This window comes from Oscarella lobularis, chromosome 2 (assembly GCF_947507565.1).
Source record: "Oscarella lobularis chromosome 2, ooOscLobu1.1, whole genome shotgun sequence".
Taxonomy (NCBI): Eukaryota; Metazoa; Porifera; class Homoscleromorpha; order Homosclerophorida; family Oscarellidae; genus Oscarella; species Oscarella lobularis.
Window position 1 is genome coordinate 2,791,996 of NC_089176.1, and position 26,924 is coordinate 2,818,919.

Here is a 26,924-nt window from a genome sequence, read left to right on the forward strand (position 1 = left end):
TGACGTGCTCGTGCATTTTTTGTATCCTCCTGCTGCCAGTGCAGGAGGATACAGAGAAAAATTTATGGGAGTGAAGGCAGACAGATAGTTTTTGTTTCATTAAAAACGCTCAGTCAAAAACAACAACAATGCACGGCAACACCAGACACCACTGTGACATTGAGCGAGTTCAATCCAATTAGAACACCATCTTCGAAAGCGTTGCACTATTCGAATCCGAAATTCTCTCTCAGAACCTTCATTGTATCAAGACTGAAGAGGAAAGTGTACGGGTTGAACTCTTGAGCTTGGAACTAGAGAACAAAAGTGAGTGCAAACCATGCAATAATACGTAGCAGCATGCACTGTCTAACCGCCTTGTAAAAGATGGACTTGGTGAAGTCCAGCGGTTTCCCGAGGTTGCCACTGCAAGCGGGCGGCTTATCGAACAGACTCTCCGACGACAGCTCACGAGCGTTGACGTCTAAATCCAAACTGGCTCGAAGCGTGCTGTTGAAACCATCTCTAATGTCAGTCAGGTAGGCTCCGCCGGTGAGAACGCAGGAGCCGCAGACAATAAGGATGACGTCGTTGAACATGACGGGTTCGTCATTGACGAGCGCTTTGTAGGTGCTGCACTCAGCTCCGCCAATCGAAAGGTTTCCCAAAAACTGCGCATTATCTACAAAGAGAAGATTTGGACGTGCGATTCAGTTTGATCTTCAAAAAAAAGTATACGCGTAAATGCGTTTGACTACCTAATTGAATTGACCTTTGGTAGGGTCAAGAAAATATTGAAATCAAATTCAAATTCATAACTCGTGCATGACCATGTCACAGCGTGGGTGCACCAAAACCGCGGGGGAGAGGCAAGGAGTGAGCTGCTCTTACCTACAATGCACGCTTTCATGCCCGAAATCTTCGGAAGCGTGAGCTGAAGGCATTCGTTGCCAACGACGTAATAGGCTTCGCCCTAGACGAGAAGAGACGCGTCGATTTTTCTCGTTTCCTTGACAACTGCTTTATTCACCGTCGACAATGTGTAGGTGATTGATTCCATGTAACTCTCGGGCTGACTTTTAGCGGTCACTTTCGCGCTCGAGTGAAACTTGCCCGCGTCGTTCGAAAAGTCCCAGGCGATCGTCGTGTCTTGAATCGTAAGTAGGGGCCGCTCCTTGATGAGCCAAGCGACGGCTTGATAGGCGGTGATTTCGGCCTTTTCGGGACCGCAGCAGCCTTTCTGAGCTGCGGCGACTGCGAGAGCGCACGCGAGAATAGCAACGAAGAAAGACGTCATCGTGTGAGCAGCAGCAGCAAGTGTTCGACCAGCACCAACCAGAGGAAGAATGGCAAACGTTGACCTTTAGAACCGTTGAAATATTGATTCTTGCTCGACCGTGATTGGTCAATCTCCCATCGCGTGGGAAGGTGATGGAGCCAATAGTCTCCAAGTAAACACAAAGCTCCCTTGGGAGCGTTATCGTAAAATATGATTCCGTTGAAGAAGCCTCCTTCGACTTTAATTATGATAATACATGTACGGCCCCCGCTGAAATCGTATGATCTGATAATGTATGATCTGATAATGCCTCGAGCCATACTGGTTCCACTTGGGGAACCCTTTCGAGATCAAGTTTCTCATATCATGCGCACATTGTTTTTGCCACTCGTCAATGCCTCTCACAGGCGAGATTTCCGCGAATCCGTTTTCGCGACGACGTCACAAGCTCTTTCTAAGCTGGCGTTCCCCGGATGCGATTTAGCGCGCCTTACCGGGATGCCGTCGAGAGAAGATGGCGCGCCGGCGCCGAAACGGCCTCGACCGTCGCTCAAACTCAAACGAAGAAAGCGCGACGAAGAAGCGGATGAGCTGCCCGTCTCCCAGCCAGCGAAATCGACGTCTTTCGGTCCCATCGACTTGTGGTCGGCTAGCCGGATCCCGGATGCCACGAATCCGTGGCCAATCGCGAAAGAAAACGAACCCGAAGATCCAAACGGTGGCGACGACGAAACGAAAGCCAGCGCGAACGACTACTGTGTTGACGATACGGGAAATCGACCTTACGGCCCAGAATTGCCGCCTCCCGCCAACGCGGCTCTTTCGCCTCCTCCCTTTCCTCCGCCGTTTTCCGGTTTGAATAACGCCGGCAATACGTGCTACGTGAATTCTGTGTTGCAAGCGCTGCGGTATTGCCCCGACTTCGTTTCGTCGTTGAATGAAGTACTCCCGGATATTCTCAGCTTCTTTCTTCCACGTTAATTAATAACTAAATTGTTTCTTTTAGTTGGATAGTCAGGAAGAGGGTGGTGCTGGTTGTGAGATTGAGAATCCCAGCTCTCAAGAGTGTGATGCAACAACCAGATTTTACCAATCTTTAAAAAATGTATGAATTATCGACATAGGAGTGCAATATATCTGTTATTCTTTCTTGTGCACGTGTAGCTTTATTCCTCTATGACTGATCTAGAAAACGCCTTTCGACGCGATCCCGCGTCAAATTGTACCGGCATTAATCGTCTGTCGGTGTGTCCTGAGACATTTATTGACGATTTGAGGTAAATAAATAATTAAATAGATAAATAATTCTGTAATGTAATAATTTGTTGATCTGGTATCGGTTTGATTTATAACTACTGTACCAAATTTTCTCTAGACAAATCAACTTTCAATTTACGGCTTACATGCAACACGACGCCCAAGAGCTTCTTCGCTGTCTGCTCTCCAACATCGAAGACGCTTACAACGCAAAATCCAAGGATGGCACGGCGACGACGACGGCGGCGACGACGAAAAACTTCGTGACGAGCACGTTCCAGGGCAGTCTCGTCTTCACGACGCGATGTCTCGAATGTGAGACGAAGCGCAATCGCTATGAAACGTTTCTCGACGTCAGCGTTCCCGTTCGACTCTCTCCGTCCTCGTCGGCGTCGTCCTCGTCGGCGTCTCCGTCCTCGACCTCTTCGCCGGCGGGATCGTCGACGACGAGCGTCGGTCGGCATTCGCTTACGTGGGCGATGAAGCAATTCGTCGGCATGGAACGGCTGACTGGACGCGATCGCTATTATTGCGACGAGTGCCGCACGCACACGGAAGCGGAGATCAGCACGATGTTCGATCAGTTGCCGTCCGTCTTGACGATTCATTTGAAGAGGTTTGCAGCGACGGGCGGTGGCGGGTGAGTGTGCATATGAAATACGCAGAGTCTAAAGAAGTCTTCTTGTTCTTTATAGGCTGTCGTCTCTCGGAAGCTACGTTAGCAAAATCAGTGGCAATTTGGCCACTCCAATGCGCATGAAGCTCGATCAATGGTGCACGTTGTCCTGCAATCGACGGCATTCTACGTACGAGCTCTTTGCCGTTGTGATGCACAGTGGTTGCATGTCAGGCAGTGGGCACTATCTAACCTACGTCCGTCTGTCTTCCGACGAGCCAGTTGGACGACAAGACGACTGTTCGACCGAGTGCGTTTGTCCTGAGAGTAGCAGTTCGTTTGACGATGGAGGCGCGTGTCACTGTGGGTGGAAGTGGCTTAAATTGGACGATTCCGATGTGGAAGTGCTCTCCAATGCGGATTTTCGAAGAGTACTGTCGCCCAAGTCGACGCTGACCTCCACGCCCTATATATTGTTTTATGGCGTCTTGCCTTCAAGTTCGGTTTAGACTACTTAGAAGACGTTTCTTAATTATATGTAATTGCTGCATCCTTTACGTTTGATGACTGGCCTTGTTGGCCTTATGAACAACAATATATATTCACGGCTGCATTTATGAACGATATCTAGATCAGAGATAACCTACATACTACTGAAAAGTACAGAACACCTAATTGAGTAGTGACAAAATACAAAAAAAATGCAGTGAATAGTATAGTTCCTCGTGCGGCAGAGTAAAACAGTCTATATATAGTGAAGTCTCAGGGCTACATCAGCCCGTCATTGCAAGTCCTTTAATTAAGCATGATGCACGTTTCCTAACTACTTTCGCCTGATTGCTACCTAGAGCAAAGTTTTCAATCTGCCTTGTAACGTTTCACATATGACGTTGGCGAATAAATTTGTGAACTGGTGCCCTGGGGCATTGACGCTATTATGGACAAAATCAGATCGCGATTGCTTCTCCCATGGTATCACGTCTTTAGGCTGGACAAAAGGGTCTCCAGTCGAGGAGAAAGCGTCGATGCCGCACGGCAACGAATTCTCATTCGGAGTGTATCTCTTCAAAATTTTGAGAGCTATTTCAAAGCATGGCATCCAATGCTGAAGCAGCGGATCCACCTCAGATGGAAGGTCGATGAAATTGAGCTGTTTCAAATGCTGAAAGACGACAGCAAGTGGCGCGTCTCTCTTGAACACCGACGACGGAATATTAAAATCGGCTGGACGAGGGTATTGCAAGTGAGGAGCATACCAAGCACCAACGAAGAAGTGCGTGATGGATATGCCATGGTCTTTTTCAAGACGAAGAGCCACCTCATAGGCGATGAGACCACCCATGCTATGACCGTAGAAGGCGACTTTGTGCTCCTCTGCTAGTGGCAGTACGGCATCTAGTGCTGCCGAGACAAGGCCGTCTAAATCGCCTAGGAACGTCTCGGTTTGTCTTTCTTCCCAGCCGGGAAAGTGAAGGACGGTCACTCCAATGCCGCTGTCTTTGAAAAGCTTTCCCCACTGCGAGTAAACAGATGCACCTGCGGCATATGGGGGAAAGCATATGAGGTGGCAAATTGTCTTGTCCTTCGCTGGGCTGTTCAAAGAGTATCTCCACAAGTTTTGATCTGACTTTTCGCCTGGAGTTTCTTCTTCTTTTTCTTTTTCTTCTTCCGCGGTCGCTTGATTTTGAATTAAAGTCATAATGATATCGGCTAGAAAATTCACGCTGCACTGGTCGTTTAGCATGCGAACTGGAGGCACGATGACGATGAATGCAAGGTGAATCCGATCACTCATTTCCGTGGCCATAATCGAGTCGAACCCGATGGAAACTAAGGACGCATTCAGTGGCACCTCGTCCAGACCCAGACCGGCTCCGAGCCACGTAGAAAGCAGGTCGACAACGACTTTCCGCTTTTCTGGCGGCGAAAGCGAAGCGAATAGCATCTTCGACGATTCGATGGCATCGATTCTGTCACCGGCCAACTTTTCCAGCTCTTTTAGTCGAGAGAAACGAAACGTACTTCCCAGCTTAGCTGGACGAACGTATTTTTCTGGTGTAATGTTGCCTTGAATGCACAGGGAAGGCAGCTGGATAAGCATGGCCCGTCCCATGCAGTCCAACGCTGACTGATCACTTAGCGGCGTCAGTCCTCTTGACTTCAGCAACGTCATTATCTTGGGGTTTTGTTGGAGAAAGCCGGCGCCACTAATCGCCCCAAATTGAAGCGAGGTTGCTGGAAGACCCATTCGTTTGCGGTGATCGGCCAGAGAATTTAGCACCGTATTGGCAATGCAGTAGCTCACTTGACCGGAATTTCCAAAAAGAGAGGCGATGCTCGAAAATAGAACAAAATAGCGAAGATGAGTCTTCAAGGCTAGGCTCTGTCGGTGCAAGAGCCAAGCTCCGTACGCCTTGGGTAGCATGACTTTTTCTAGTTGGTCTTTCTCCACGGTAAAGAGCAAGGAATCGTGATAGACGGCTGCACAGTGGAATATACCAGCAAGATTTGAAGAGGTTATTTGTGAAATTTCTTGAAAGACGCCTTCGATTGCATCTTCACTAGATATGTCCACTTGCCAGATATCGATCCGAGACGTCTCTCGAAGCTCCTCTATCTGAACAGCTTCTTCGGCGCCAGGAGGACTGCGACCGAGAAGGTGCAGATGCTTTGCACCGCGATCGACGAGCCACTTTGCTAGCGACAACCCCAATCCTTTAAGTCCGCCCGTGATGAGATAGCTATCATTGAGGCGAGCCGTAAATGAGTTTTCAAAAGGAAGAGTCAGGTTGATTGGTTCTGAGTTAGCCAAGAAAGTGTGCAGTGAATCTGCTGCCGAAGGAGCGAGCAAGTCGCGCAGATGCTTAGCTTCCACTTTCCTCTTCCCATTCGTTTCTCTGCGTAGTCGCTCTAACAGTTGTACGAGCGACCTTCCGACGAGTCCGCGGTGCTGTTCGTCGAACAGGTCCTGCGTCGTCATCATAGGAAAGAAATTAGCAAGACTTCTGTCGGTTTTGGCTGATTTGACAAACCGACGAAGTTGTGCTCTGCTGTAAAAGACGCAACTTCCAAACGATTTCAGGTGCTGAAGCACCTTGTCTGCTTCAGTGATTTCTACTTCATTGAGAAAGACGACTCCACTGGCTAGCTTCTTGTCCACCAAAATACTCGCTAGATCTTGAGGAGTGCACGCGTCAATGTCATTTTCGCTTAACTTCGCTGAGTTGTGAACGACAATGAAGCGAACTTTCAGCCAGTGGAGGAGTTTTGATAGAGCAGTCAGTTCTTTTTTCTGCGAGCTATCGCTTGGATTCGCCAACGCAAGAACCGTGTCGCCGACAGCTAGCGGAGAGGCGACGGTAAACGTAATGTAAGGAACAAGCAGTTCTTGCACGGCATTGACAATTTCGGCGTTAGATAGAGTCATTTCTTCTGGAACCTTGACTGCCAGGCTCAAGGGAACGCTAACGGTGCTGGATATCATATCGGAGAGACCCAATACGGTATCTCCCAATTCGAAACTCGCGTCAGGACAAGACGTCACTACACCGATGACCCACGCTCCTGGAAATTCTCCAGACGACGTTCTTGAAAGAGGACCGAAACAGGTTACTTTAACTATCACAGGATGACGGATGTCAGGATGGTCGACTGCTGTTAATATTGGTCGTTTCGTTTTCGACGAATACGCCACTGTCCAGTGGGCATCAGAAACGTGAGAAGCAATGGCATCTGGATTCATTTCAGTTAGACGTGGAAAGACGGGAGCAAATGAATCGTTATCAGTGCCACGTCGCAACGCCACCTCATTTTCTCCGGGATCAAAATTCAGGAAGTAGTCAACAAATGCTTGCCATACGCTGGACGTTGAGGTATCGGCGCTTTCTAGGTCAACCCAGAAGTTTTTCGAGTCTGGCAACTCGTGGGCAAGAGAAAGAATGCACCCAGCAACTGTCGTTTGGCCAGGATTAGCGATTTCGCCGTCGACGACGGCCTGACCGTTTTGGGTGACAAGCCAGTGGCGCAAATGCGCTTCTTTTTCCCACGAGGAGCCGTGATTTTGAAGCGTTTTGATATAAGCCAGTGGAGACGCAAAAGCAGCGTCTAGGAAGTCGTCCTTTTTCGTAGTTTCAAATACGTTGCTTTCCGATATGTCCATTAGAAGCATCACTATGTCCGTATATGAGGAAAAGGATTCGCTTTCGTTCTTCTCGTCCGTCATAAAACGGACGTCTGCTTGAATGTTTCGCTCTTTGAATTCGTGAAGAAGATGCTCCAATGCCGTCTTTTGACTCTCGCTAAACCACATAATGCAAACGGCGTTCGCTGGTGCACTATCGTCCTCGTTATCGTCCACAGTTTTCTCGCTTCTCTCAGACTCCCATTTCAGTGTCCAGAAATGGGGCTTGTTATCGTCACCAGATGAAGATATACTACTAAATTGCACTTTGTTGATTTTCAGGGCAACACGACCGTCGTCTGCACTCATGAGACTTACGTCCGCACAGTTATGTCCGTCTGAATTATCGTATTCCTTCAAATGAATAAATACGTCTGACGGAATTTCTCCATAAACCTCGCAGCTGCTTAGAGACGTTGGCACTAGAACTGTAGGCTTGCTTCCATCTACGTCGGTCGGCTGATCGAATTTTGTCCTCGAGCTCAACAAGTACGCTTGAAAACAACCGTCCAAGAATGCCGGATGTATTATGTACCGATGCAGCTCGTGGCGTATTTCTTCAGTCACCGTCGCGCGAACCAATATTTCGTTCATTTCATGAGACAGTGCCGCCCACTGGCACACACGAAACGACGGGCCGAACTTGTACGAGTCTCCTTCGTCGCCGGAATTGTAAATGTCTTCCTTTGACGTCCTAACTACGATAGGAAATCGTTTCTTTAGGGATGCTAGATTTTCAAATGAATCTTCTTTGGCTTGTTCATCATTAGGTTGAAGAATGGTCATGGTGGCATGGGTTTGCCATCCAGAAGAGGCCGTCGCTTTACTGCTGTGAATACTAAGCCGATACTCTTTCTGTCCCAATTTCTCGGCTAAAACTCGAACGTCGGCCGAGCTATTTGGCGTGAACATGAATTTTTTCACGGCCACGTTTGTCAGACAGAAGTTGGCGGCATCGCCGAAGATTGATCGTGCCGCCGCGAGACCCGTCTCCACGTAGGCGGCAGCGGGAGCTATCACGTCGACAATCGCGTGGTCTTTCAGCCACGGCAAAGTAAACGAACTGTACTCGCACTTCCATATGATCGTGTCTGTCTCACTGTCGTCGCCGACGATTTCAGCGATGCTCGCTTGACGTTCTCCTAGTAGAGGATGCACGAGATCGACAGCGGCTTCGTTGGCTGAGAACCAGCACTCTTCTCTTTGCCACGGATAGCGAGGAAGCGGTACGAACTGATGGCTTTCGTGAGGATACATGGAGCTGAAATCGATTTTCGCTCCCATGACGTGAAGTTTAGCTATGCATCGAAGCAGACTCGCTGTTTCGTCACTGGACGGCGCTCTAATGTCTCTCGGTCTTTTCAGCGTTGAAATAACTGACGATTGGGAAGTCAGGTTCTCAGCGGACAGAATGTCCTTGATGGCCGGAATCAAAACGCTGTGCGCCCCTATTTCTACGAAATTCGTGTAGCCCTTCTCGAGGAGAACTTTCACCGCATCTTGAAAGCGAACGGTTTGACGAATATTCGCCCACCAGTACGACGCCTTGCCAACGATTTCGCTATCGACGTACTCGGCTGTCACGGACGAAACCATGGGAATCGTCGTCACAGCACCATTTACTCCGCTCGTCCTTTCTACTTTCTCTAGGCAGTCTATTACTTCCGCTTGAAGAGACGATTGCTGGTAGCTGTGAAAGGCGTTGTTGACTTTGAGTAGAATCGTTCGAATTTCGTCGTTATCACTCAAAGCCGTCGCCGCTGCCTTGAGAGCCCCTTCGTCGCCAGACAAGACGATTTGACGAGAACTGTTGATAGCGGCGACGTCTAGAACGGCGCATTTACCGTTAGTCCCTGCCACCGTCTCATCGAAATCCTTTATCCAGCGACGACTGCTCGTCGCGATCAAATTTTTGGGGAGTAATTTAAGAGCCTCGTTGGCATCTCCGAGAACGGCGAGCATGCCGCCGCGACCGCTCGTTTTTTCCAAGAGCCTACCGCGATGGTATATTATCGTTGACGCTTGTTTCAGCGTCAGTAGGCCGGCTGTGTAAGCTGTGGCGACTTCGCCGACGCTGTGGCCCACGACGGCCGTCGGACTGACGCCGAATTCTCGTAGAACTTCGACAATTGCTACTTCGATGGCAAAGATGCAGGGTTGGGAAATTTCTAGAGAGAGAGCTGATAGAAATACTACAGTCCATGTGTTCGTGCGTATTCCTCACCTGTACGGTGTATCATTGAATTTTCTTCTGACGATGTCAACACATCGAATAGCGACCACGTCGCTCCGGCAGAGCGAAGATGTTCGTCAATCTCCTGCAAACAAAAAAAATACATTTTTATCTCTATTGATTTATCTGCGTCATACTTTTATCACGGCGCAAAACTTTGGATATTCGTCCAGCAGCTGACGTCCCATAGCCCACCATTGCGTTCCCATTCCGGAGAAGGCAAACACGAGCGGAACGGTTTTCATCTCTTCTGCGTCGTTTCCCGTCAAAAGGTTCTCAGAACTCTTCTTGTCTTCAATGTAATCAGTCAGAAGTTGGACCGCTTCCTGACGATTTCTAACAACGAGAGCAAGTCTATGACGGTGGTGCTGAAAACGACAAGCGGCCGAATAGAGAATGCTCGAAAACAAGTAAGAGGGCTTTTCTTCTAGAAAGTTGATCCAATTTTTCGCCTGATCTTTCAGACCTGCGTGCGTCGCGGCAGAAAGAAGAAGAAGACGATGCGATTGTTTAGTAGTCGTCTGAGCATCAACTTGGTCCGTCGTGATGCCGTCGCCGCCTTTTTCGTCTACCAAGTGGCGAGCAATGGGAGATTCTTGTAAGATGACGTGAGCATTGGCGCCCCCAAAGCCGAACGAACTGCAACCAACGTAAGCATTGGTAGGCAAATCGGTGAGATTCGTACACACTTGGACGTGTAACGCTTCAAACGGAATGCTTGGATTAGGAACTCGAAAATGAATAGAAGGGGGGATTTTTCGTTTAGCGAGAATTAGAGCCGCTTTGATTACACCCGCTACTCCTGCGGCACCTTCCGTGTGACCGATATTCGATTTGACGGAGCCTACAACTAGCGGCGGTGCGTTTGATGCGGCACGCTTTTTACCAATCGCCACCCCCAGTGCATTGGCTTCTGCCGCATCTCCGGCTTTCGTGCCGGTTCCGTGGGCTTCGACGTAAGAGATCATCTCTGGCTCGACTCCTGCGTTACGACACGCTTTGCCGAGCAAATCGATCTGAGCGTCGGAGCTCGGCTGCGAGACGCCGTACGTCTTCCCGTCGTTGCTCATCGCTCCGCCTTTGATGACGGCATATATCGAATCTTTGCATTCAAGCGCTTTTCGAAGTGATTTTAGCACGACGACGCCGGCTCCTTCGCCCCGCGAATAGCCGTTCGCCGAAGCATCAAAAGTCTTGCACCTGCCGTCGGGCGAAATCATTTGCGCTTGCGATAGGCCAATACTCGTGACGGGAAGCAGGACAACATTGGCGCCGCCGGCCACCGCCAAGTCACAGTCGCCGTGCCGAATTCCTTCACACGCGTGATGAATGGCGTAGAGCGACGACGAGCAGGCCGTATCGATAGTGTAGCTCGGTCCGCGAAAGTCAAATTCATATGAAAGCCGATTCGAAGCCATGCTCGCGTCCGTGCCCGAATTTGTATAGGCATTAATCAGGGTGTCCGGCTTGACGGTGTAGTCGTTATTCATGAGACCGATGTAGACGCCGGTCGTCGTGCCGCGAAGGCGACTCGGCGGCATTCCGGCATCTTCGAGCGCCTCCCACGTCCCTTCCAGAAGCATACGAATTTGAGGATCGAGATGATTCGCCTCGGCGGGCGGCATTCGAAAAAATTGTCGATCGAATTTGCGAAAAATTTTCGAGTCGACGTAGCCGCCGCGACGAGCGCAGATTTTGCCTTCGGTTCGAGGCGTGGGATGATAATAGTCGTTCATCAAGTCAAATCGACTCGGATCTTCTGGCACTTCGGACGTGCAATCGGTCGCGTCGACGAGCATTTTCCAAAAGGTTTCGACGTCGTTGACGTTTCCGGGAAAACGGCACCCGATGCCTATTATGGCAATACCTTCGTCGTCTTTCTTTTGGGATGTGCTCGACATGATCGATCGCGGTGCGTATGCTGACCTCGCTCTCGATACGCAAATTTTTATCGTACCTCTTAATTGGAATGCATTATCTTTTTTTGATGTTGTCACCGTATCTATGTGCGGTCACACCTGCGACCCAAGTCACGCCTATCGGAAATCAAAACAATCGCTAAGGTTACGGCACACGTCGTTCTTCTACCTCAAAACGTGTCCCAGCTTTTTGTTTTTTTTACATTGGCACGTCATCTAGGCTTCTCTAAGCGTAACGGCAATGCGACAAGAACAGAGACGGCAAGAACTTTGAAGCGCGGATTGCGTTTGAAGGAACTCGCGCGGGCGAAGGCACGTATTTGGCAGAAGATGGAGATTTCGGCTGACATCCTGCTTCTGCTTCCAATCGACGACAGAAACGCCGCCAGCAAGTACACGATTTCGTCTATCTGAAGAAGTTCGGCCAACGTTTACAAATCCGGGATCTCCAGAAGGAGACTCTGTGGACGGCCACACCAGGGCATGGTCCACCAGGGGCCTAACTCCAAGGATGGACAGCGAAAAAATCACGTATTCCTATGCAATTTCCATTGACCTATAGCTTATGAATACTGTAAAGCATTAGGCTGCTGTATCGTTTGATTTGAATGTCTTTATATCAAGTTGGCATGATGAGCGCCTATAACGCTTTTTCATCCTTCAACTAAGTGGGCCCATTACACTATGCGACCGCGGAGGAGAGCCGGTGTGGAGGGCCGCGGAGGAGAGCCGGTGTGGAGGGCCGCGGGGTGTCGCCGCCGGCCAGCTGCGGGTGGCATGCTTTTCTTATCCACGTGGGATTCATTTTGCAAGAATTTAAATAATGTCAAACGCCAATCTATTGTCTATCTCTGTGCGTGATTCGGTCCATTCCGAGCCGGACTGGAGTCGTGACTCGGGAAATTCTGAGTTGTGGGGGCCGAGTCTAAGTCACACTCCGGCCGTGACTCGGACCGAGTCGGGGGCCGAGTCGGAGTCGTGACTCGGGCACAGTCGGGGGAGAGTCCAATTATTCCGACTTCCGAGTTGTGACTCGGGCAGTAGATATACCATTTTATATCTATGCTTTGAGATCTGGCACGGGCTGCAAATCAATGATGCAAGTACTGCATGCGCCGCCAACTTGAATCCTATAAGTCGGCTCCTCCTATTTGATAATTTCCCACGTACATGCACTTTCCGAAAGCTGGACTATCAGCGAAATGGGCATAAAGGCGGTTTTTAGAGGCACGCATCTGCTTCTACGTCCTTAGGTGAAAAATGCTCGTTTGAACGTCAAGGCAGTGTTTTTCAGGACTCCGGCAAAGAGATAGGTCAAAGTATACGGAGTGCACGTACTCGTAGTGGTCAGTGAATCACGGTCTAATTAAGATTATGTCTCATGCTTTGAGAGTCGGGTAACTAGGCCTGTAGCGATGATGTACCTCTTTCAATGCATATTAGAAAACCGTCCCGTGCATGTATCTAGATGCATGCTCCGCGAAGCCTGGCTCCGCGCAGCGTGCAGTGGACCTGTAGACTGCTCGTTGCCATAGCTAGTCCCGAATGTTTATCGGGACCTTTCTACACTCACGCGAGCAGTGACCTTGTGTAGGAGACATGAGTACCTTTGACTTGATGAAGAAGCCGTTTCTGCGACCGCGGCCTGCCTTAGTTATCGACGGAAGTCGCGCAATCAGGGACGGCTGCAATCGCTTGCCGTCATTGCCGGAAACAGAGATTACAGGCGAGAAAGATTACATAAAAGAGTTGCTTACCCAAAGTGCTCGGTACGACGTTGAAATGTTCGATACCGAACCGAGAACTGTCCGAAAGCGTCTGCTTGATCGGATTCGTCGTTTCCTACAAGCAGCACAAATAGGTGACGTCATGAATCATTGCACTGTTTACTGCCAAACTAACTTGAAATAATTTAGACGGTGCGTTGATCTGGTATTTTGGTGCAGGAGATCCGTCAACAGGCAACTGGTGTTTACCGAATGGAAATACCATTTCTTTCGACGACATCTTCGACGTTTTCTGTAGAAGTAGCTTCAGAAGAAAAGGCCTTACTATAGTAACCGATTGTTCATCATCTGGCCAATGGGTTCGAGACTGTGGAACCGCGCTGGATGCGAAAGGAATTGCTGCATGCGGACACCATGCACGAAAAACGGGAATACAAATTACAGTGGCTTCCTCGTGTTTAGCACACGAACGTCCGCGAAAACATTACTTTGTTGAGAACTGCGTTAATGTCAATGACACTGAACTTGATTTCTCTACTCCTTCAGATGGCAATCAAACATCTGTATTTTATTCTTTTGGGAAGGTTCGATGCAGATATGATTCTCCTGATAAATGCGACATCACAGGAAAATGGATGCAGCAGTCATTGGTCTCTGATGAAGATCCATACCGGTATAAGACCTGCTTTGATACGTATAGGCAACAGGAGTGTTTGAAGAAACTCAGTAAGAACTCCACTCGTACATTTCTTAGAATAATTACATAGTTGTGCATTTGCAGAGCGTATTGATAACGGAGAACTGGATGCAAATGAAATCTATCAAGAGGCTCTGCGCGAGGGATCAGCTATTACTCCACGGCTGACCATCAATTTGATGGGCCCAGATGGCGTCGGCAAGACGTGTCTGCGAAGGCATTTACTTGGACTACCGTTTGAAAATCAGCCGAGCACAAGAGGCATAGAGACTAAAGTTGCCATGACGTCAGCCAAAGGCTGGAAAGAAATGAGCGAAGAAGATCACGAAGACATTGTGAGCGGCACAATAGCTAGGAACATATTTAGACTTGGTCATCAAGAGAAGAAAGATACGCTTGATGTTGAAGGAGCAGAGACAAACGTTTCTTCCTCTTTATCTACTGCCAATCAAAAATCAGAGATTGAGGAGGATAAAGACAATTCTGAGAGGAAGACAGAAGACATTTCGATTGCTAAATTGAAATTTAATGAAATTACTGACTTGACTCCTGAAATGTCTCAACGCCTTGTTACAACGCTGAAGAAGCCTCAGGACGACACTGTTGTCTTCCCCGTGTCCCGGAAAACGGAAGAACTCGTCGTGAATATTCGCGATCAAGCCGGCCAGGGGCGGTATTTGACGACTCACAGCAGCGTCTCAGCGTCTCGGTCTCGCTTCAAGTCGACTATTAACATCCTCGTCTTCAACGTGTGCAAGCCTCTCGATGAAGAGACTGTCTCCGTCTTTCGATGGAATCCTGATGACGAAGGTGAAAAACAGGAAACTCACGGCGTCATGGTAACTGCTTTTAAAAATTTTGAACATTGGATAACTTCAGAAATGATAGCGGAAGAAGGACACGACGCCATTTCTTCCATGACTGACCATCTAGGAAAGGAACATGATAAAAAACTTCAGTATCCAGTGTTTCTATTTCTTGCTACTCATGGCGGAGAGAAAGACGCTACGCCTGAAGTATTAGAGCGGCAAAATTCACTGCTGTGGAAATTAATTAGAAAATGCAAAATTCAGTCTCACCTTATAAGACTGGGGAATCTTGGTCTTGAAACGGAATCCTTGTCTCCTGAACTGCAAGCCAATCGAGTGTTCTGCCTTGTTGACAACATTCTTTCGGGTACTAGTCAAGACTCCACCGTCAAAGACATTCGGAAGAAAGGGAAAGAGATGGCTGTGTCCTATTGGTCAAAGCAGCCAGAACTTCCCCTACCGTGGCTTAATCTGATGCGAAGTCTGGCTGTATTTAGAGAAAAAAGCGGTCAGGCAATCGCCACTCTTTCTGAGGTCTATCGACTTGCAACGAAGGACTGCCACATACCCGAACATGCCGTTCCTACGGCAATAGCTTATCTCAATAGTTTCCATGCTGTTCTGTATTTTCCTGATGCACCACAACTGAGAGACAAGGTTTTCACTGATCCCCAGTGGCTATTTGACGCAATGGCTCTATTTATCACTCCTCCAAGTCCACTAACATTTGCTGATCGACATTTTCACGAAGCCTGGCTGAACGTCTACGACACGGGTTCCATGGCGTGGCGTCTCGCTGACCACTTGCTCAAGGAAAAGGCAAATATTACCGAAAACGAAATATCTGTTATTTTGGAAGTGCTGCAACTCTTTGACGTTATTTGTTCCGACGAATCATCGGTTGTGAAACCTGGAATGGATTTTTTTGTCCCCTGTCTTCTTACCCACCGCGAGACTCAACTACAAGTAGACCAGCTCGTACCGGCTTCACCCAAACTGTCCTCCCCGCCATCACTTCTATATTGCCCAGTCAATGTTGCTGTTGTCCCGGAGTCGCTCTTCTTCCGTCTCGTTTCAAGATGCGTGAAAAAATTTGGCAATAAGTATAATTCGCCCACTTTGAAGCGAAACCAGTGTCAATTCTTTCTTGAAGATAAACTGAAATTAGAAATTCACTATGCACAGGAGGGTTGTCTAATTGCAATCACTCTAGCCTCTGTGGCGACGGACGAACGAGTCCGAAAAGAGGCTTACGCTAAGCACTGTTCCAAGATTCGTCAATTCGTTCAAAAGCAACTCGAACAGGCTAAATGCCGAGGAATGAAAGGACTGAACCTTGACTTGCGAGTTCAATATTCTGATACCTACACTCTTGACGTCCTTTCGGAGGACACTATATCTCTCCGTGGCTATCCTCCGGAGGGGGGGCAATGCCTAATCACGAAATCTCGCAGACCCGTTGACGATTCAGGTTTGGTTGGACTGCACTACTGGTACGCTGATATCACTAAAGATTCGGCCAATGCTGTAGATGATAGGCGCGATAAAACGTGGCCTAATTTGGACGATGAAGAAAAGTTTACAGCTCTGTCACTCTGCATTGCTAAGGCAAGCCCTGGCAAGTGGAGAATGTTGGGCTTTTGTCTTGGTATGCAACGGGAAGTGAATGATAGCAATTTGACTCGAATGAACGATGATCGTGAAACGGTAATGTATCTACTATCTCAGTGGAAAGATAATAAAGGCAAAAAGGCCACGGCATTGAAACTAAAAAAGGCTTGCACTGATGTGGGCATTCTGGGTTGCGTAGAAGAACGGATGAAGGAAGAAGGATTGATTGATTGATTGATTGATTGATTGATTGATTGATTAGTTACTGTTTTGTCGCACACCCAGCATTTCGCTAACTTTCATAGTCCTATTAATCTGTTAAGTAATAAAGCAGGAAAGTACCGTTTGAATATCTGTTTTTCTTTACCTGATAAACCAATAGCCACTAACACTGAAGCATCTTCCTAGAAAGAATACAAAAGAATAAATCAGCTCATAAACGCGAAAGCCCAGAATAGTTAGGAGAATCCCTATCGTTTCTGCAGAAGCCAACTAACACTGTCTTTCTAAACATTGGGTACTCTACACAAACGTGGTCGTTCTTTACATAGGTAGCAGTATGATACTAAAATGGTGGTTTACGCATCTGTTGAACCGTCGTAAAACGCCAAACAGACAATGGCTTTCTGATGGCCCTGGTACTCGCGTTTGATAGCCCCGTGATCGATGCTCCATAAACGAGCCAATCCATCAGACGAAGCTAAAGAAAGACAGATCAGAAAAAGCAGCAAAAAATCTTCGACGCCTACCTGTAACGAGGTATTGCGAGTCCGCAGAAAAAGCGCAATCCCACACCCACTTCTGACTCTCAGTTGACAGCGTCGTACGCAGACTAAAGTCCGCCGTATTCCAAATTTTCGCTTTGTTGTCCGCACTGGTAGTAGCAAGTAGACTGTCGTACAAAGCAACTCATAAACAAAGAGCACGCACGGTGCTTTCACAGACACAACGTACCACGAATCGGGACTAAACAGGCATTTGAGTACATAACGTGAATGGCACTCGACTTTGGCCTTTGGAGTCAAACGCAGTCCGTCAGCGTCAGACATTCGAACGGAAAGTGACCACACATAGCAGACGCCCTACAATCGTTTGAATAATAAAAAGGATTTTAATGATAACGTCGTTAGTAGTACAGCGTTATTTGCCACTGCTAAGTAGCTAGCATCTGGATCTACACTTATTGAGCGGACCGCTACGCCTGGATCAGTAATCTAGAAGGACGCAAAATGAAGAGACAACCACTAGATGACGAAAAGTTAATAATACAATTTGTTCATTGTGATCTGTGCGCAAATCCCACAGGTGAATGCCGCCTCCTTGATTCCCAATAATCATTTCGATCTACAGGAGACTGATCATAAGATGTGGAAAAGAATGCGCTTCGCATACTTGGTTTGGGTGAAGACAGGTACAAGTGCAAGGATCAGTCATCTGAAATATTCTTTGGCACTGAATATTCCTCACTCTAAAATCAGACTACAAATACTGATACTCTGTAGATATACATAATATTACACCTCAGATCCCATATTTTTGCTGTTTTGTCTTCTCCGCCGGTAAACATCCACTTTCCTGTGCTGTCAAATCCAATGCACGTCACATTTTTCGTCAATCCGTCATAATTGATGAGCTACAAAAAAATCGAAAACTCGCTCAATCATAGCCAATTGCAATATCGACCGGATTGGAACTTGAAGAATTGACGTCATACAATCGAATGTGTTGATAGCCTGTAAACGAGAATGCAGAGAAAAATTGCCTTGCGCCTCTACAGGCTTACCTGCTGCAGCTATTTGCTGACGATCGGGAGTAAAAGCCAGAGCGTTTACTTGCTGTACGAAACAAATGATTGCAATAAACAGAGAAGTGGGCGCGTTTTGCGGCCTACCGAGTCGGGATGCTGAACAGTTTTCGTGCATATGCCACTGTGAGCCTGCCAAAAGCGGATCGTGTGGTCGTATCCGGCCGTAGCTAAAAGAACTTGACCGTTTTGAGACATTTTGTTGTTTGGTTAGCGTGCGAGTCGATGTAACGCGCGTCGTAGGCGAAAATACCGCGTAAAAATGGCTTCTTCGCTTCTTTGCACGCCTTTGCTCGACGAGGAAAGCGAAACGAAGCTCGTTCGGGCGTCGTGCAGCTACAAAGATCTATCGGGCAGCTTTCGCGTGTCGGCGCGATCGTATAAGAAGCAATACGCGCACATTTACGCGGTGCGATTGATGGCAATGAGGAAGGCGCTCGAGAAAGTCGCTAAAACGAAATGGGGTAAGCAATCAGATCGCATTTCCAGAATCGTTCCATAAGAAATTTGCTCTCAGACGGCGTTCCCATACGAAAACTTGCCGACGTAAAAATCGACAGCCGATGCTGCGTCGTGGGCACGCTCTTTAAGCGTATGCAGCTCAGGCCGAGCATTTTGAAGGAAGTTAGCGAAAAGGTAATATAGAGCACATTTTTGTACAATGGGATTTAGTAATTATGTATATTATTTATAGCAAGGGCAGCCGACCATGCCTGCACCCGAACGGTTCATCTCTGATAGTGACAGTCTGGTTCTGGAAGATGAAACGCAGAGAATCCCGCTGGCGGGCAATTTGCCTGTTGACATATCTGTAACAGGTGTGGACGAGGAGATAGGATGAAGCTCGCATTTCCTTATCTTTGTTTTTTTATTCAGGCACTGTAATTGCTTTAATGGGAAAAGAATCAAGCGCAGGAACGTTTGAAGTGGAAAGTTATGCCTATTGTGGACTGCCGCCGCCGTCGCCGAAGTCGTCGCTCAGAATTGATCCTGATTTGGAGGGAGGAGATGATAGGTTGGTGTGGAAGAGTCGCACAAAGAATGCTTAGATTCTTTCTTATCTTTCTCAGATACGTTGTACTTGTTTCTGGTCTTGGGCTTGGCGGATCTCGCTATGATGCACTCGCCACGCAAATGTTTATTGACACTATCACAGGCGAGCTGGGCGGACTTTCGGTACTGATGATTGCAAGATTCTTGTGTTGATTCTATTTGCTTGCGTTGCGTAGGACCAGAAACTGTTCTCGCGAATTGTCCGAGTGATCATTGCCGGCAATTCTCTGTCATCAGACATTAATTCAAATAAGGAGAGAGAATCCAAGGTGCGGTAGCGGCAGACGATTAGAAATCAAGTATATTTACAGAATGCAATTCTATTAGATCATTACTCGCAAAATTGATCCCCTTAGCGTCGGTGCCATCAAAGAATTAGATGATCTTCTCGCTCAGCTGGCCGTAAGGCACAAACTCGAGCGGGTCTTTGTAACGGTAGCACCGTTCTCCTTAGTGCTCAGTTCCTGTTGATCTAATGCCAGGTGCCAATGATCCAACGAACTATACACTCCCTCAACAGCCGCTCCATAAGTGCATGTTCCCGCAGTCAGTCGTCTATCCCACGCTGAACGGAGTTCCAAACCCATACCAGTGTGACATAGGAGGCAGACGGTATGAATATCCGCCATGGTTTGTATATGTACGATTTGTGTTTCTTAGGTTTCTTGGGACGTCTGGTCAGTCCATAGACGACATCTATCGGTTTTCCGGGTATGATGATTGCATGGAAATTCTCAAGCACACGCTCTTTGCGTGTCATTTGGCGCCGACTGCTCCTGACACCCTAGGTGATTCTATTGAAACATGGGCAATTCTATCTTATAGACAAGACTCTAGGTTGTTATCCCTTTCACAACGTGGATCCCTTTCTTATTGGGGAATGTCCAGATGTTTACTTCGCTGGAAATCAGCCCGTTTTCAAATCCGAGATTATTTCAGGTAACTGTAGTGATCGATTATATTAGGGCTCATTTCACTTCTTTCTCCTATACTAAGATTCTAATGGACAGTCATCTCTTCTCATACTCGTCCCCGATTTCTCTCTGACGCACCAGTCAGTTCTCATCAACCTAAGAACGCTAGACTGCCGACTTCTCACTTTCGGCACGGATTTATCAGGAGGCAGCCGAACAGACAGCACGCACGTAGATACAGACACGGAGCCAATGGATGAGTCATAGATTTAATTTATAAACAAAGCGCACTCCCTCCCTCCCTCCCTCACTCAAGAACAGCACACACAACAAAGCATCTATTCACCCAGAACATCCCCTGCATCCACAGTGTACGCATTCAACGAGTTTTCCCTAGAAACATCAGACTCAGACAGTTTTGTATATGATGGCCTTAGCATTTCTTCACATACGGCTTCCAATTTTGTCTTGGGGACACGACAGATGCAGTTCGTTCCGAAATTCGTATCCTTCGTCTGAATGCATCGCAAGCAGCACAGGTTCTCGTAGCCCTGCTTCTTCCACTTGGCTATCAGATTTCGGTCGGCTATTCCCTCATCCAAACAATATTCATACAGTTCTGTATACAATTATTTGTCAGAGGATTCATTAGTTTTACTGCAGAAGCCCAGCTAAAGAAGGCTAACCTCTGCTTATAGCTTTTCTCTTGTAAAACAAGTCATAAAGGTAACGCGAACGCTGATGGTGAAGTCTGCGATCAGGGAAAGGACGATATTGAACATACGACGGTGTCATAGGTTTGAAATTGCCTGAATATTGGCCACATAGCTTCCACTTTTCTCTTTCCTTCGTGCGACTCGGTTTCGGCTAAACGCGAGCGTTGTCACGCGGCTGTGATAGTTTTCTCCCCACGAACCTTCTCTCATTTTGAGATCTAACTCGTCTAGGGTTGGTTCGATCAAGTCCCATCCGTCTGGAGGTGGCTTTTTGCTTCGCTTCACTCTCGGCATAACGAAAAGGAACGAGACCTGCGCACGTTTGGTCTCCGGCACTCCCGTATAAGAAAACAAACTGTATCATGGAATTTTGCATCAAAGACTGCCCTGTCGAGAATGTGGTCGTGTTTCTGGATCAGGCTGAGGTCACGAGAAAGGTGAAAGCTCGTCTCGTCGCCGGGGAAACTCAAATCGTCCTGAACGACCTCTCCCCGTCGATCGACAAAGATTCGATCCGGTAAAAACGAATGCGCATTCGTTCCACTTCTCTGCATGCATCTATACGTGCAGAGTGGAAGGCAGCGGAGCGGCGACAATCAACGAAGTGGTCTACTCGAGCGAAAAGACGCAGGCCGTCGAAAAGAACGAAGAAAACACGCAGGGAGAGGCAAAGAACGAGAAGCAGCAGCTCCAGGCGAAAGAGAAGGATCTTCGTCGACAGCAGGAGAGCTTAGGTCTCAAAAGAAAACGAATAGAGACGCAGATTCTCGTTCTGGAAGGTCTCGCCGAGCACGTGACGAAAAGCGGCAAAGCGAAACCGGTTGGCCGACTCAGATTCAACCTCCCCGTAGTGTTTTGACTGACTTTTTGTGCGAAGGAATCCGGCGACTTTGTTGACACTCTGTCCGACGAGACGCTTCAGGGCGTGGCGCGCTTTTTTGATTTGCATAAGCGCGAGATGCGTCGCTTGGACGAGGAACATCAGAAGACGCGTCACGAGAGCGACAGCATTGCCGCTGAGCTGAAAATGATTGACGAGAAGCTGAAGAAATTGATGCCAAAGAGAGAAAAAGGCAATTTCAAGAGGTTTATTGACGAATACTGTTAAAATTTCTATTGGGATAGTATGTTTATTTTAATGATGACTTTTTGATTTGCCTCCGTAGGGAGATTATAATCATGCTCGAAGCGAAGAAAGAAGCTGACGTGGAATTACTCGTGTCATATCTTGTCAAAGATGCCAGCTGGAGCCCCAAGTATGACCTAAGAGTGTTCAGCAAGGAGAAAAAGATTCAGGTACTGACATACCGGTATTATATATAATTCTATCTCTCTCCTGTCGTCAGATAAACTATTTTGGCATGATAAAGCAATGCACGGGAGAGGAATGGACTGAGGCGAGTGTGGAGCTGTCGACAGCGATGCCCAGCGTCGGCGGAATGGCGCCCGTACTTCCGACAGTTGAGCTTGGCTATAAGCGAATTATGCTGCCTGTACCCAGAAGCAGAGGACGACCAATGAAGCAATTGATGGCAAGGGGATTTGGTGGCGGTGGTATAGATAAGTATGATGAAGACAGCGATGACGACGATCTTCTTGAGTGCTCGGCCGCACTACCGTCGTCGTCACCAATACCTGAAATATCAGTACCCACGACTGAAGTACGTTAGAAGAGACGTATCGCGTATCTCTCTTCTAGTACCTCTTAGGTGAAATCTGGCATTACAGGCACGACGTTCAAAGTGCCGAGGCAATCTACAATTCCATCAGATGACACCGGTCACAAGGTTACATTATTTGACGCTGTGATTTCCAATACTTTTTATTTGGTTTCTTCTTTACAGGTAACTGTAGCTCAGGTGCCTCTTGACCCGTCGTTTGAATACGAATCCGTTCCCAAATTGGCTGCCTTTGCCTTTTTGAAAGCCAAAGTTAGGAACTCGTCTCCGTACTCTCTTCTTGCCGGACCTGCCAACGTGTTTCTTGACAACAACTTCGTAGCTAAAGTAAAACAAAAGGCTATTGCGAATGCCATAAAAATTGTTTCTGTATTTCTAGTCTTCCTTGAAATCAGTCAGTCCCGATGAAGAGTTTGAGTGTTCTCTCGGAGTTGATCCGTCCGTTCGCGTTGTCTACAAACCCGTTCAGAAATTCCGCGAGCACTCGGGTCTCTTTACGAAGATGACTCAAGTGAAGATGCAGCAGCATGTCGAGGTTAAAAACACGAAGGCTGACCCAATCAAAATTGTCGTCACCGACCAGTTGCCGCTTAGCTCGGACGAGAAGATCAAGGTTAATTTCGTACCCCTGGTCTTAGTATTAATTAATCTATTTGATTTAATGAGTAAGGTTACCTTGACGGAGCCGGAATTTCGCAAAGGGGACAAGAAAAGGCAACTGGGAGAAGGCGGATCGGTGGAACTGAACAAGAGCAATAATCTGGAGTGGACGGTAAATGTCAAACCGCAGGAAACTCACACTATCAAACTGCACTACACTGTCGAGTATCCCCAAACAGAAAGAATACAAGGACTGTGAAGAGGGGAAGACGAAATTGACTCACTAAAACTTTACACGCGGTACTGTTTCACGCTCTAACGCGCTGAGAAAGCGCACGTTTTTATGTGTACAAGCTGAGTGGATATCTTTTAAAGGAAAACAGACGGTCATTTTTCGCCTAGTCACTCTTATCTGTGGGCTCTAATGTTGTTTTCTCTCATTCAGGACGTCAGCTTCTAAGACAACGTCAAATGTCTCTCAAATACTCGCCGGTAATCCAGCCGGTAATCCAGTCAAAATCCAAACCGAGATTTTTCTTGAAGAAACCGTTTATAGCATGCGCCTTTTTGTCTGCAACGCTTTGCCGAATGAGATCCTGATACATCTGTTGAGACTTGTCGTGAAGAACGAAGAAGATGCCCTCTATTTCACCGTACTGCAAGTGCCTGTCGATGGTCAATTGTTCAGGAATTGTCCATTCCTTTTGGACGTAGACAGGAAAGGTACTTCCTCGAAGACTGTACTCACACAGTGTGTACGTTTGCTGTCTTTTTCCGCCAAAGCCGCCTTGACTCCACTCGACGTCTATTATGTCAATGGTATCCTTTAGTGTAAGAACTTTGTCTCGCAGGTAGTCAATATTCCGTTGAACGTCTTCGCGGTCACTTTTCTGCTGCTTTAGAATGTCGGCTGGTTCTTTATCCACTTGTTTTTTCACTGCTCTGGCTGATATGCCGGATTCTATGCACGCTTTCAGCAAACGTTCGTTGGTAGCGTCTGATTTTGCCTCCCACTTCTCAATGGCTAGGCAGAGCCTCAAGCGGTAACTCGTTGTACTCTCTCTGATTTCTCTGATGTCGTTCGTATCAAGTTGGAGAGACAAGGCGATTTCGTCCCAAGATCCCCTGCCAACTAGGCTGACAGCCATTTTGACTTCATGGGAAAGAGGACCGGACATGCTCTGGATCAAATCTATTCGTGGCACAGTTATAAACGCAGTCGGGCGTTCTTCTCAATCGGACGAGTCACCTTTTTCTTCAGAGTTCATGGTGACGAAGGCTTTATGAATGGTATGCACATCAGAGCTGATCTAGGAACGTCTCAGGATATGACGTTGCTCTAGGAACGTCTCAGGATATGACGTTGCACTGACCCATTTAGGTAATCAGTTTCACTATTCACTTTCGCCACCGTGCGCTATTGAGTGCCGTGCTGACGCTTAGACTTACTCTCTCGGCAGTCTGCTGCCGCAATAATGCATTGAAGGAGCTCGAGAGGATGAACGAAATTTGCATCAGAACGAACAAAGGCGAATACGTCGGAGGAGAGACGATTTTCGGGTGCGAAAATATACTTCCTCCAGCTCTAGCGTAAATCAATCTACAGGATAGTCTATCTTGCTGTAAGAAATCCAATTCAATCGAGAAAGCTGAAGCTCAAAATCAAAGGACACGAAAAATGTTCGAACCACGCCTATTATCCGGTTTCGTCCAGTGTAGTAACCAAGTGTACAGGCGAGTGGGACTATTCCTATTCGGTGCGAGAGGAAGACAACTGGGTAAAAAGAACAGGAAAGAAAAAAGGTCGAACACAGTTTCTAGAGCTGAATCAAAATCTTATAGAATATGAAGGTATTGACTGCTATCATATTGAGATTGGAACATCTGAACATACGTACCTAATAGATGATTTTCCATTGGGCTACTTTTTCTATCCCTTTCAGTATGTGCTACCCCAAGGATTGCCAGGTGGTGCCAAACGATAGTGCCATTGTGTATGCATGATTTGGGCGTGGCGTTGGCAGGAACGTTTTATTACAAATGCGACGAGAAGGGCAATTCTGTACTAGCTGAGGTAGCCTATAAGATCAAGGCGGAAGTGGTGGACACTTCAGGAAGTTCTGACGCTAAACTGAAAGTACTGAGAAAGAGCGTGCAAATGTATTTAGTATAGCGATTTAGTTCTTAGGCAGTCCAGCTACTTTCGATAAGTGATCGATGCAAGATCCGCGACGCTGCAGAATGTACAAAAACCAGTATGGTGAAAACGTGTTGCTGCATTCCTCGAGGAGATGTCATTGTCACAGCAAAGTAAATTTAGTTTGACAACTGGCTTTATATCATGATCATGGGAAGTTCCCAACGTTAGTCTAGACAAAATGACGTACCAGACAGGTGAAGAAGCGACCATCTTAATTGATGTCAAGAACAATTCGTCTATTAACACCAGCCATATGGTTGTGAGAGTAAGCAACTTCCGTTAGACCTTGTACCATAACATAGAGGTAAGACTGCATGTATTGTTTCAGCTGATGCGAGGTATTAGACTGCGAGGAGCTGATGCTCATCGCGAAAGGAGCAAAAAGGAACCAAAGTGTCTGATGGATGTCATGAGTATGAGTTCCTATGAAGGGTGCGCAAGCGGATCATTCAAACGAACGTGAGAGCCACCATGGAATCCTTCTGGTCACTACTGTTATCATTTTTAGCAATGCACCTATCAAGCTTTGGTCTCAACAACACGAGATCGATAAAGCGGACATACTGCCAAGCACCAGTGGTTCTGTTGTTAGGGTACAGTTTCAACAAGTCACGCGTCAATTATAACATTATGTTTTAGTGCAATTATCACATTGATATAGAGGTAGTGGTGCCTTGGGCACCAGACGTTGAACTGCAGGTTCCAATACAAATCAAGCCGCCAAAAAACAAAACGGTGAGACTTGTGTGAACTGAAACTGAGTGCTCTAATATTTTTCTTCAGTGGGAAGAATGGAAGTCTCCGTCGTGGGCAAGCGAGTGTCACCGGGTTATTACACAAGGCCCATGCGCAGTGACCGCCAAGACTCTAGGTTAGATGCAATACCAGTAGAAACGTCTCCACTAATAGATTTTTGAGCAGACTCCGCGTCATTTTCTGGCGTAATTATTTCACCACAATAGCAAATAGATACAGTACGAACAAACAGAAAATTGACAAATCTAACTAAGGGGTAAGGCCATTGCTCTGAATCGGTACCAGTCAACATTGTTGTCATACTACTGAACCTACCCAGTATTAATTAAATAATGCTCTTACCATGTGCTCCTTGGCGTTGGCGTCGAGCTGTTTGAAGCTCTTTACAGGTGTCAATGATCATCTTATTTAGGGCAGATAATTCGCGAATTAATCCCTTCAGTGTCGGCGCTCCGTCGCACGATTCCGGCAATTTCTTCGTTTTCTCGGTGTCTTTGAGCTCGACTTCCGTCGCTTTGACCATTTGAGAATCGGTGATGACGTCAGAGGCGGGATTTTCTTCTTCTTCCGCCGCGTTCGAGTTTTCTTTTACGCTTCGACGATGATTTTCGGGACTTGTTGCAACAAGAACGACGGCGTCTTCGGCGACGGCGGCGGTTGTTTCGTTCGAGTTTTCTTCTACGCCGTCTGCTTCTTCTGTCGGTTCTTTGGCTTCGATTTCGCCCGTTGTCTCGTCGATCGTTTTTTCGTCGGCGTTTTGACACGGAATTTCATCCGCGGCGATATCATCCGAGTCGGCAGCGAGATCTTTGACCTTTTTCGCCTGGCTATCACTTTCAACGGTTTTCTTGTGCTTTCGACCTTTCATAACTGAAATTGCTGAATGCGAATTCTG

General features: G+C 47.4%; 10 protein-coding genes across 10 annotated transcripts; 5 read left to right on the forward strand and 5 right to left on the reverse strand.

Annotated features, from left to right (window-relative positions):
- Positions 1-71: 71 nt before the first annotated feature.
- LOC136200175 (uncharacterized) lies at positions 72-1,338 on the reverse strand. Its single transcript, XM_065990523.1, has 4 exons — positions 1,010-1,338; positions 871-952; positions 354-661; positions 72-293 (listed from the first exon to the last, which is right to left on the reverse strand). Exons 1-4 carry the CDS (start codon positions 1,274-1,276, stop codon positions 207-209), a joined length of 744 nt encoding a protein of 247 aa, XP_065846595.1. The 5' UTR covers positions 1,277-1,338; the 3' UTR covers positions 72-206.
- Positions 1,339-1,720: 382 nt separating this feature from the next.
- LOC136200169 (ubiquitin carboxyl-terminal hydrolase 46-like) lies at positions 1,721-3,757 on the forward strand. The gene is made up of 5 exons (XM_065990516.1): positions 1,721-2,200; positions 2,265-2,363; positions 2,423-2,535; positions 2,634-3,155; positions 3,211-3,757. Exons 1-5 carry the CDS (start codon positions 1,757-1,759, stop codon positions 3,638-3,640), a joined length of 1,608 nt encoding a protein of 535 aa, XP_065846588.1. The 5' UTR covers positions 1,721-1,756; the 3' UTR covers positions 3,641-3,757.
- Positions 3,711-11,899, reverse strand: LOC136200166 (phenolphthiocerol/phthiocerol polyketide synthase subunit C-like). Its single transcript, XM_065990510.1, has 4 exons — positions 11,633-11,899; positions 9,682-11,580; positions 9,536-9,629; positions 3,711-9,479 (listed from the first exon to the last, which is right to left on the reverse strand). The coding sequence occupies exons 2-4, from the start codon at positions 11,443-11,445 to the stop codon at positions 3,976-3,978; spliced, it is 7,362 nt and encodes a 2,453-aa protein (XP_065846582.1). The 5' UTR covers positions 11,446-11,580; positions 11,633-11,899; the 3' UTR covers positions 3,711-3,975.
- Positions 11,900-12,623: 724 nt separating this feature from the next.
- On the forward strand, positions 12,624-16,700 carry LOC136200181 (uncharacterized). Its single transcript, XM_065990526.1, has 3 exons — positions 12,624-13,324; positions 13,380-13,916; positions 13,972-16,700. Exons 1-3 carry the CDS (start codon positions 13,063-13,065, stop codon positions 16,539-16,541), a joined length of 3,369 nt encoding a protein of 1,122 aa, XP_065846598.1. The 5' UTR covers positions 12,624-13,062; the 3' UTR covers positions 16,542-16,700.
- Positions 16,701-16,714: 14 nt separating this feature from the next.
- LOC136200182 (target of rapamycin complex subunit lst8-like) lies at positions 16,715-18,337 on the reverse strand. The gene is made up of 10 exons (XM_065990527.1): positions 18,199-18,337; positions 18,091-18,142; positions 17,991-18,040; positions 17,828-17,940; positions 17,700-17,775; positions 17,577-17,651; positions 17,444-17,521; positions 17,262-17,389; positions 17,057-17,199; positions 16,715-17,007 (listed from the first exon to the last, which is right to left on the reverse strand). The coding sequence occupies exons 1-10, from the start codon at positions 18,307-18,309 to the stop codon at positions 16,886-16,888; spliced, it is 948 nt and encodes a 315-aa protein (XP_065846599.1). The 5' UTR covers positions 18,310-18,337; the 3' UTR covers positions 16,715-16,885.
- Positions 18,338-18,372: 35 nt separating this feature from the next.
- Positions 18,373-20,483, forward strand: LOC136200183 (DNA polymerase delta subunit 2-like). The gene is made up of 11 exons (XM_065990528.1): positions 18,373-18,575; positions 18,629-18,747; positions 18,806-18,929; positions 18,988-19,126; positions 19,182-19,287; positions 19,341-19,433; positions 19,492-19,566; positions 19,619-19,776; positions 19,825-19,952; positions 20,002-20,103; positions 20,161-20,483. The coding sequence occupies exons 1-11, from the start codon at positions 18,374-18,376 to the stop codon at positions 20,343-20,345; spliced, it is 1,431 nt and encodes a 476-aa protein (XP_065846600.1). The 5' UTR covers position 18,373; the 3' UTR covers positions 20,346-20,483.
- On the reverse strand, positions 20,385-21,122 carry LOC136200184 (protein BUD31 homolog). Its single transcript, XM_065990530.1, has 5 exons — positions 20,995-21,122; positions 20,888-20,945; positions 20,765-20,829; positions 20,531-20,697; positions 20,385-20,471 (listed from the first exon to the last, which is right to left on the reverse strand). Exons 1-5 carry the CDS (start codon positions 21,086-21,088, stop codon positions 20,421-20,423), a joined length of 435 nt encoding a protein of 144 aa, XP_065846602.1. The 5' UTR covers positions 21,089-21,122; the 3' UTR covers positions 20,385-20,420.
- A 15-nt stretch (positions 21,123-21,137) lies between these two features.
- On the forward strand, positions 21,138-23,463 carry LOC136200185 (protein F37C4.5-like). The gene is made up of 9 exons (XM_065990531.1): positions 21,138-21,311; positions 21,365-21,614; positions 21,672-21,880; positions 21,961-22,090; positions 22,141-22,455; positions 22,504-22,581; positions 22,639-22,800; positions 22,853-23,086; positions 23,144-23,463. The coding sequence occupies exons 1-9, from the start codon at positions 21,157-21,159 to the stop codon at positions 23,330-23,332; spliced, it is 1,722 nt and encodes a 573-aa protein (XP_065846603.1). The 5' UTR covers positions 21,138-21,156; the 3' UTR covers positions 23,333-23,463.
- Positions 23,380-24,392, reverse strand: LOC136200186 (uncharacterized). Its single transcript, XM_065990532.1, has 2 exons — positions 24,323-24,392; positions 23,380-24,265 (listed from the first exon to the last, which is right to left on the reverse strand). Exons 1-2 carry the CDS (start codon positions 24,339-24,341, stop codon positions 23,541-23,543), a joined length of 744 nt encoding a protein of 247 aa, XP_065846604.1. The 5' UTR covers positions 24,342-24,392; the 3' UTR covers positions 23,380-23,540.
- Positions 24,393-24,496: 104 nt separating this feature from the next.
- On the forward strand, positions 24,497-26,377 carry LOC136200187 (arrestin domain-containing protein A-like). The gene is made up of 12 exons (XM_065990533.1): positions 24,497-24,633; positions 24,680-24,753; positions 24,808-24,924; positions 24,979-25,041; positions 25,098-25,210; positions 25,262-25,383; positions 25,442-25,538; positions 25,602-25,732; positions 25,782-25,866; positions 25,913-26,008; positions 26,057-26,144; positions 26,195-26,377. The coding sequence occupies exons 1-12, from the start codon at positions 24,572-24,574 to the stop codon at positions 26,233-26,235; spliced, it is 1,089 nt and encodes a 362-aa protein (XP_065846605.1). The 5' UTR covers positions 24,497-24,571; the 3' UTR covers positions 26,236-26,377.
- Positions 26,378-26,924: the final 547 nt, after the last annotated feature.